The sequence below is a fragment of the Oculina patagonica genome, chromosome 12 (assembly GCF_052425735.1).
Source record: "Oculina patagonica isolate OP01 chromosome 12, crgOcupat, whole genome shotgun sequence".
Lineage (NCBI taxonomy): Eukaryota > Metazoa > Cnidaria > Anthozoa > Scleractinia > Oculinidae > Oculina > Oculina patagonica.
In genome coordinates this window covers 23,631,229-23,640,922 of record NC_135769.1, presented here as the reverse complement: position 1 = coordinate 23,640,922, position 9,694 = coordinate 23,631,229, and the positions used below count along the sequence as shown (strand labels likewise).

The 9,694-nt window shown below is 39.0% G+C and overlaps 1 protein-coding gene across 2 annotated transcripts in view; it reads left to right on the top strand.

Annotated features, from left to right (window-relative positions):
• LOC144632336 (cornifelin homolog) overlaps positions 1-9,280 on the top strand; it is a 10,221-nt gene extending 941 nt beyond the window's left edge. Inside the window, exons 1-5 of one of the 2 annotated variants that reach the window (XM_078490966.1) lie at positions 981-2,231; positions 2,305-2,366; positions 6,300-6,601; positions 8,231-8,370; positions 9,026-9,280. In XM_078490966.1, the coding sequence (XP_078347092.1) occupies positions 6,313-6,601; positions 8,231-8,370; positions 9,026-9,118 (522 nt within the window). In that variant the 5' untranslated portion in view covers positions 981-2,231; positions 2,305-2,366; positions 6,300-6,312 and the 3' untranslated portion in view covers positions 9,119-9,280. Of the gene's footprint in view, positions 1-980; positions 2,232-2,304; positions 2,367-6,299; positions 6,602-8,230; positions 8,371-9,025 lie in introns of those variants that run through there. The other variant, XM_078490965.1, reaches the window with a different exon arrangement.
• The last annotated feature ends 414 nt before the right edge of the window (positions 9,281-9,694 follow it).

Genomic DNA, 9,694 nt, shown 5'->3' with positions numbered 1-9,694 from the left:
AATATATCTTATTAAGTTAGCAACACTAATGTATGTTTTAAATTTAAATTCGGTTTGGTTTGGTCACAGAACTTTAATTTAAAAAGCCTTAGAGAATTTCGTTGTTCCCGCGTTATACGCGTTTCGCGTAGCATTCAGAAGGCAAATACTAAACCTTCTGAAAAGTTGAGCTTCCCGTTTTTAATGCAGCTAAGATAACTTAAAGCTTTGCCATTATAACCGAATGTTGTCCGTCACTGAGCCATATTTCGATATCGAATCATGCACTGCTCTTCATCCACAGACTTAAAAGTAAGAACTACCTTGAACAACATAATGAACAGTGCCACATGAAAGTACTGCTCAATAGCTTTCATTTGAATGGCGGGTTTCATCCACAGACTCAGAAGTTAGGATCTCCTTGTACAGCTTGATAAACAGAACTAGTACTGCTCAATAGCTTTCATTTGAATGGTCACACACCGGGGTTTCATCCACATTCTTACCTTGTATAGCATAATAAAAACAGTACTACAAAACGTACTGCTCAGTAGCTTTCATTTGAATAGTCACATCCACAGACATAAAAGAAACTTGAACTATATACGATCTGTGACTTTAAACAGTAAAAACACAACATTCTCTCCATCGACAGCTTCTTGTCCTATATTCTTTCATGTCGTACTGTACTGTTACTGTTTATTATGCTGTACTTGTAAGCTGGTTCTAACTTTTACGTCTTTGGATGAAAATCTAGTAAGTATTACCATTACCATTTACAGTCAAACCGGATGTTCTTTTGATGGGAACTTTGCAATGTTGTGGCGCAATGTTCCAATATCTATTGACAGTTTGCTCGTCGCAACTTGCAACTTTCGATTCAAATTTGCCTGAGCAAGTTGCCAAGTTCCGGTTTTTAAGTTGTGACGAGCAAACTGTCAATCAATATTGGAACATTGTGCCGCAACATTGCAAAGTTCCCATCAATAGAACATCCGGTTTGACTGTAAATGAAAGTTTTGAGCAGTTCTTTCATGTGGTACTGTTTATTATGCTGTGCAAGGACATGTTCTAACTTTAAAATCTGTGGATAGTGTGTGACCATTCAAATGAAAGCTACTGAGCAGTGCTTTCATGTGGTTCTGTTTATTTAAAAGCTCTACAAGGTCAGATTTCAGCAAACCCTGGGAGTGACCATTCCATATGTATATGGAGGTTCTATAAACTAAGTTTAGATCTGTGAATGAAACCCTAGTCGGTGCGATCATTGAAATGAAAGCTGTTGAACACTTCATTTTATGAGGCGCCGTTTGGTTTTTATTATTCTGAACGATAAATATTGAACTTTGTATTTCTAGGGCTAAGCCCAAACATACGGCCAAGTCCTTCAGTATGGGGCGTATTTTAAGGAAATGCTATTTTTCTTTACGAGTTAGTCCTAAATAGAAGCTGACAACCTTTTAGCTTTGGGGGACGTAAAGCGGGATTCTAATGAACTTTTATTTACGTTAATTTTTGACAAATGTCCTGAAAATTAGTAAAACGTCATCGCTTCTGCATGCATTGCGTGCCATTTATTCACTGTGTCGGAATGCGGTGTTGCCTCGAGCAAGTTTTTTGCATGCATACCACTAAGCTCTGCTTATAATAATCCCACATACTTAAAACGAAGATACTGGATTTATTCAAGTACCAGTAACCGGCATGTAAAATAATTTTAAGCCGTATGTACCCTACTCATTTGTTAAATTCAAAACCAGAGAAATCGTCGTTGTTGTCGATGGCTATAACCAGCGAGAGCAAGTCAACACGAATTTTCACTCGAGTGTCAAATTCCTTTTCACTTTTCACTTGCAGTTCCTTCATTTAAGAACGCAATAAATACATCATATCTACTGCACTTCATTTTTTAAATATTCCATCAAAAACCCCATCAGGAGCAAATTATGCTGAGGTATATTTACAATCAGCGATTCATTTGCATTTCCATTAAGAGAAGGTTGGCAGGGGTTAATGACGAATAATTTATAGCGGTCGGAATGTGTGCTTGTCAATCTGTTTTTATTTATTATAAACAGAAACAGCTTGAAACACGCAACATTCTGTTTGTATTAAGACTCTTTTCTGTGGTTGTATCAGTACTTTCATAATTTTAATTTAAACAACCAGTGATAATCACAGTTTAGTGATTAGTGAGTACTTAAGAAGTTGGCTTAAAGAACTTGCTTCATTTCGCAGTAATTCTCGGAGAGGTAAGTGCATTTTTTGACGCGCCCTACCGTAAGTTTTCGTACATGATTTGAACTCCAATTTTTTTCTTTACAGTAGCCAGTTGACTGTGCTGAGTTTCTGGAGCAGAATATTAAGCCAAGTACTTTCAAACTTTGGTAAGTTGTACAGTTAAGTTAGCATGATAATCGTGTCTCGAATTCTTTCGTAGAAAGTGCAACCGCAAATCTGTTTCTTAAAAGTTAGGATTTCAACACAGAAAAACATTATTTTGCACATCGCCAACGCCTTTTTGGAGCGCCACTCACGGCAAGAAAATGAAAAATATCAACGTTTACTGTTTCATCAATCCCGATCGCGTCTCAAATCATAGAATAATACTCTGGGATGATCTTATAAATCTTTGAAATGAACTCTCTCTTAATACGTCGATCTTGCTCAGGGTTTCATCGCGGTATTTAGTATAGAAAGTCGGTGAGCTACGTTTAATTAGCTTTTTATTCTGAGCAAAACAAAACCTAACTGCTGTAAATTCGGTTCCTAAATCTCTTTTTGAAAGGGAATGGCATTCAACCAAGCGGATCCAGTCGAACACCGATGAAGTTTAGGCTTGGAGCATTTCATTTTGCGGATTGTTAAAAAGAGACAGGCTTGAATAGGATCTCTATCTGTTAACTTTAATCTTTTTCATTTAAGGTTTGACTGATTTATTTGTGAAATGCGATAACCGTATAATTGAGCGCACTTAGTAAAGTTAGCTTCTGCTAGAAAATGCCTAAAAATCTAGTCCTGTACATGTATTGTCATGTACTGTATTCAGGAGACGTAAAAACTAAACATTTTGGTATTAAGATTAAAAAAAATGCTCGAAAACTTTCATTCTTGCAGAGTCACAAATCATTATTGAGGCATCTGATGAATCTTGTCAGGAATTAATTTACAGTGAGCTAGAGTGAAAACTGTGACTGCTTGCTAATAATTTGTTTAAAGTGTCTATATAGCCTACAGGTTTTTTGTGGTTTTCGTATCTCTATAATATAACGCGTGAAAAGTCGCTCGTATTTTGATTAGGCTGTGACAAGAAGGACTAAAGCAGCTCGTATTTTTATTAAGCTGTTATAAGAAGGAGTAATAAAAGTAATAAACATGTTTATTAATATTAATCTTTGAGTCGAGTTCCGCTTCTTGTTCACGTGTCACGTGTGTATCAACTTAGGGAACATTTATTTGCAACATACGCGAATTGCCGTCGCGTTTACCCGTTGGATTTTTTTATTGTTTTTAAGCTAAAAAGCAATAGAAAATTGAACATGCAAATGCGACGGCTATAATTCTTTGTCGTATACAAAGGTCGCCTAAATAAACAGCCCACGCGCCAAATTGAAGTCTACCGACGCGACAAGTTTCGATTAAAAACAAACAAAAGCTTGCAAGCATACAACATTCAAATTCAATGCGCTATGTGAGTGTCAAGGACAATTTTTTGGAAATGATAGTGCTTACAGTCTATTCGTAATATTGCTTTATATTTTCGTTTCACATCTGAAATGAAGATACAGCCTGAGAATGCAGATCGATTTCCGTACGTCGTTGTAAGTTTCGCAACGCGTCAAGTTTCCATTTCTGGAGTTAATTTGCGTACAAAATGCAAATTTAACGCGCGGAGTGAGTGTTTGGAAAAAGTATCTATATATACCGGTATGTGTCTAATTCCATGACTCTGTTCAGCCGGTTTTGTATTTCTCTTTCCCTCTCTTCAATAATTTGTCTCTCTCGCGATCGATCATATTCTTCTATCCATGCATCGTCCGCTAGAGGTTCTTGAGAGTACCGTATTTACTCGAATAAGCGCCGCGGCGCTTATTAAATTTTTCGCGCCTCAAGTGCGGCGCTTATTCGAGGGCGGCGCTTATTTGAGGGCGGCGTTTGTTTAAAATTTAGACACAACAAAGAATCTAATCTTTTACAGTAACTGAAAATAGCGTCTTTTGATTGTCAATATTCGTCTCTTGCTGAAGAGAGAAGTGGCGCTAGCTGTCCTGGCAATGTTCGTGGCCTTCACAACATTTACAGGACTACGTATTGTAAGAATGTTGGATAGAAGAACTAATGGGAAAGCGGTAAAACTATCACTTTGAACTGCAAAACATCGCTTTTGATGAAAAAGGAAGGTCCAAGTTTGTTATAGAGTTGCCTTGAATAAGTGCCGCGTCAGGACTGCGGCGCTTATTCGGGGGCGGCGCTTATTAACTTTTTGGTCCCAAATGCGGCGCTTATTCGAGGGCGGCGCTTATTCGGGGGCGGCGCTTATTCGAGTAAATACGGTAAGCGCCTTTTTCTCTGTTTCTCTTATCTTCTACTGCAGTGCAAGGGAAAGATTCGAGTTCTCCGGAGTCGATCTCTTCGTTCGAATCAGATGAACCGCTAGTCTCGTCTTCTTCAGATAAGAAATCGCTGTAGTGCGACTATTGTACCAAACTCGAAGAATTCTTGGGAAAACCCCCCGGGGGGGGGGGGGACTCCCATATGAAAGTGACGGGGATGCTCGTCGTCTCGCTTAGGGGTATAAATTTCGGACTTTGGGTCTCGCTGGCAATATTTTTAGCCGTCAGGGTCTCGTTTAGGGTTGCAAGCGAAGAAATGTACAAATATAAGATTTTTTTTTTCGGAATTTTGGTATCTTTTAGAAGCCTAAAATAGCTTGAGCCACACCCAGATTGGTCTCTTTTAGGGGTTCTTTTCAAAATTTCCGACGAGCATCCCCGTCCCTTTAATATGGCAGTCCCCCCCGGGGGAAAAACAACCCTTATGTAGTGGCTGTCAAGCAAATAAACAAATGCAAACGCTTCGAGCGGTTCCTGACATGACGTCACTCATCACCAATCCTCGATTACGCGGTCAACTTCTTTGCGCGTGGCCGAAGCGGTAAAGCTCGATTTTGCAGCGAAAAAGTGGCGGAATCCAAAAATTTATTTTAGGATACTTGTTTATGCATTATAGAGAAACGAAAACCACAAAAAACCCTGTAGGCTATATAGACACTTTAATCATAAAAGCAGTTTTTGTTGTTAGTTAAAAAGCCTTGTGTTTGATTGTGTTAGCTTTTTTCTGCTCACCCTGATAGTTTCAATTTTGGTTCAACGTCTTAACTCTAGCAAGAAAATACGTTTGTTATTGCACGTTCGCATTGCAGACCTCACGTCTGGTTGATTGTGTGAAAAATACGCGAAAAAGGAACATCAAAATGGTCTAAGCGTTTTGACATTTTAAAATTCTTATGTTGTAAACATTTTAAAGTGCATACTTCAGATTTTGCGGTTTCAGTGAGCTTAGGCAACTTAACCCATGAAAAACATCTTTGAACATCTAAAGGAAGATATAACCTTAATTTGCAGATAGAAATCCAGCTACGGCTATAAATACGGGATTCTTGAAAAAAAAAAAATTCTTTTCTTTGATTTTTCTAATTGCAATCTGTTTCCATCCGAGCCATCCGCAGCCAAAGATGCTTGTTAACAGTAAAAAATTGCTATAATATAGCTTTTTTAAAAATAAAAATGGACCATTATTCTTAGGTTTCCTGCTTTCCTATACGACAAAAAAATAAATTTTGGCTGTTCAAAAATCTGGGAAAATCCGTGACAAAGCTCCTTTAGATATGATTCAAAACACTTTTGAATTTTAATTTTCTACTTAAAGAGGAAAAACATAAACAAGCATTAATACAGCTACGTTTGCGGAAGAAAGAAGACTAAAAATTTTCTAGGTTAAACATTCCAAATTTCTCGCAACATTTGTGTATATGGCGGTACGCATTCAAGCAAGACGCAAAAATCTGTTTGGCCTTCTAAGGAGCAATGTCACGGTATTTAAGTTAGTTTTGATTACTTCCAAATTAAAAAAAAACCTTGAAATAATAGTTTTCTAACATTGAAAAACAACAAAGGAGTAACAACAACGCGAAAATAACCAAAGATGGTTTCAACTGACAAAGATTAAGACGGATTACGAACAACAAACTTGAAAAAACTTGCCAATTTTTTCAAGATGCGCTGTTCGTGACGTAGCTCGTTTAAACCATTTCATTGCAGAAACTGTAAAGCCATGGACTCGTCACAGCAACCAGCAGATCAACCCATCCCCCCACAGCAGCCAGCAGATCAACCCTACCCCCCACAGCAACCAGCCGTTCACCCTTACCCGCCGCCCGGGTATCAACCAGGGTACCCAACTGGCCATTACCCTGGCGTTGCGCCTGTGATTACTCAGCAGCCAGCCTACCAACAGACCACAAACACCACAGTAGTGGTCAATCAACAAGCGGTAGTGGTACAGAAAGCCACGCAAAACTGGAGCTCTGGACTGTGCGGCTGTTTTGAGGACTGTGGCTCTTGTGAGTATGTAGCACAGGCAACCCAGCAAAATCTTATGTTCTGGGAACAAGAATGAATAAGAATTACTGAAAATAACTCCCGCTACTACGGACTTTCATTATTACGGACACCAAATTGTGGTCCCGAAAGGTGTCCATTATAGTGAGAGTTGACTGTATAACAAAATAGGTGTTATCATGTGTTGTACTGGCATCAAATTTCAATCAAAAATTGAAAACGTCTTGGATAAATCGTTAAAAAGTAATTACACTTTGCTCTTCTTTGAATGATTCACTTACTATCTTCATTTTGGTGTTGTTCTAGGCGCATCTTGTGAATGATCGTAGCTATTTAGTCATAATTTTAGCTCCATTATGTCCACAAATGCATAAAAATTCCCATGATACCAGGCGCGTAGGAAGGTGGGTGGGGGGGGGGGGGGGGGTTCGAGGGGTTCGAACGAACCCCCTTTGGAGGTCAATAATGGAGGAATGAAAACAAAAACTGTTGATTTTCAGCTTTTGGCAAACAGTGGGGGAATGAAAAACAAACTTTGAGTGTTGCAGCTTTTAAATTAACCTGCAAGAAACCGCTAAAAGTATCGGGAAAGTATTAAATTGTTAAGAGAATGGGCTCTCCTCACTGGCTCTCAAGCATATTAAGTATGATACGCCTGTCGATCTGGACGAAATTGTCAATCTATTTCAAGGCCTCCACCCGAGGATGATGCAACTGTCAAGTTTGCTTTACGAATAGTCCTGTAGTGAATAAGTAAGTAAGTGACCTCAATATCCTAGTGACCTAGTATTATATGTAGTCAAAATAATCCCAGCGTTGAAAAATATTTCCTTAACAAGCGTTCGGGATTAGATAAATGGAATATCAATAGACGAAAGGCGGGGAACACAACTTCGGGGGACCCAGGTGATACGTGTAGTTAGTGGATATTGACGCTTTGACGCTGCTTTTAGTACATTGACGGTGGAGCCGGGGGCTGGGGGCTTAAGCTTTTACCCTGATATGCCTTTGCAGCACACGTCAAGCTTTTGCAAAACGTTTAGTGTACTAAGCCGGTATGTATGAATGTATCAAGTTAACAAAATGCCGGAAATATTGTTGTTATGACTAAAAATACCTGTTATTTACACTCCATCGAGTTTGAAATATTGACGTGTACAATGCTGAAAATAGCATTTGCGGGCCTCTAGATTTCAAAATATTCTGGGGGGACAGCTTCCAGACCCCCCTGGAGGCTCGCGCCTTCGGCGCTCGTATTTAATAACCCCCTTATAAATATTCCTGTCAATACGAACACCCTTCCAAAAAACCCAGCTACGCCCCTGGATACTGCCCCTTTAAGTGGCCTTCACACGACAAACTAATGGCCAACTAGTGTTGGCAAACTCAAGTTGGTGTGTGTGAACAAAGCAACAACGGCAAACAAGTTGGCCAACTGTTGGCGACAAATACAACTTGTCTCTATTCTCGCCAACAGTTTGCCAACTTGTTTGACAATTGTTGTTGTGTTGTTCGCACACACCAACTTGAGTTTACATGAGTTTGCCAACTTACGTTTAGCAAAGGTGTGTTTTTCGAGAGTTAAAGAAATTATAATGATATTGGCTATAAAATTGTTTTTGTTTTTGCAGTGTGCATGGGTATTTTTTGCCCAGTTTTTCTGTTGTTTGACGTTTCCTCCAGGATGGGTGAGGGATGTTGTTTTCCATGTTGCTGTCCTGGTTCGCTGCTGGGGCTCAGGATTAAACTGAGGGTTGAGCAAAATATTCAGGTAAAAAACTATTCTGTCCAGGAAATAAGTTACATAAGTGCGCTTCTTTGAAACCCCAAATATAATGTGATAACAACAATTTCTTATCTAAGTCTAAGAAAATGAATTTTAAAATTCACAAGCTATAGGCAAAATTTCACGTGTGGCCGTTTTGTAAAATCGTCTTCAAGCCATTCAGTGGAATTTAGTGGAACTTCGAAATTTGTTTTCGATGTTTGGTGTTAGAAAAGATTTCTTTTGATAAGATATTTGAAGCAGTAACACAAAAGTTTGTAGTTAGGTGTTAATAAGTTTGGTACAACAATTTCTTATCAGAATCTGAGAGAATGAAATTCAAAGATCACAAGCTAAAGGCAAAAGCTCACGTGTTTGAAGCGATTCAGTGAAACTTCGAAATTGGTTTTCGTTGTTTGGTGTTGTTAGAAAAGATTTCTTTTGATAAGATATTTGAAGCAGTAACACAAAAGCTTGCAATAAGCTGTAAATAATTTTGGTACATAATTTTGTCCAATAACTACTCGAAGTCTGGCGGATTCTATCTTAAGTACAAATTTTAAATAAGAATTTGCCTGTCAGTGTTGCTTGTTTTCGTTCATATGTATATCCACTCCCTCCCCTCCTACCCAGTACTAAATTAACTCGCTTCTTTTTTCAGGGATCTCTCATGAATGATTACTGTGCCGTCCAGTGTTGTCCGCTGTGCGTTCTCTGCCAGCTGTCACGTGAGCTCAAACACACTGGGCGTTAATCGCTGACCACTCTCTTAGTCCTTTTTTAGTTTGACCCAAACAATTTTTTTTTGATAGCCGCTTCGTTATTCATGTTTTGCAAATAGGAAAGGTCGTTCAAATGACAGTTTGTATAGACATTATTATTCACAGCAATAAATAAAAGAGCTTGAGAACAGCCATCCAGTGTTGCCGAATTGCGTCAAAGAATGAACCCTTTTTTTCTTTGGTGGAATATTATACACTTAATGTCTGGTCCCGAGGGAAACAGTTAATTTTGTTTCCCGAGAATCTCAATGTTTCCCAAGGCGGAGCCGAGGGAAACAGTGAGATTTAAGAGAAACAAAATTGACTTGTCTCCCGAGGGACCAGATTTTAAGTGATTTGTTATATAGCACTAGGGGAAGATCCAGGAATTTTTGATTGGGGGGGTCAAAACTTTGATTCAGAAAGCACTGTTAAAATGTTTTTGCCGCAAATTACTTCACCCCACCCCCCCCCCCCCCCCCCCCCCCCGCCACTCACCAATCAAGGTTACACGTTATAATTTCTTGGCCCCCTACCAGCTTACCGTGTACAAGAATTCTACTAGGCAA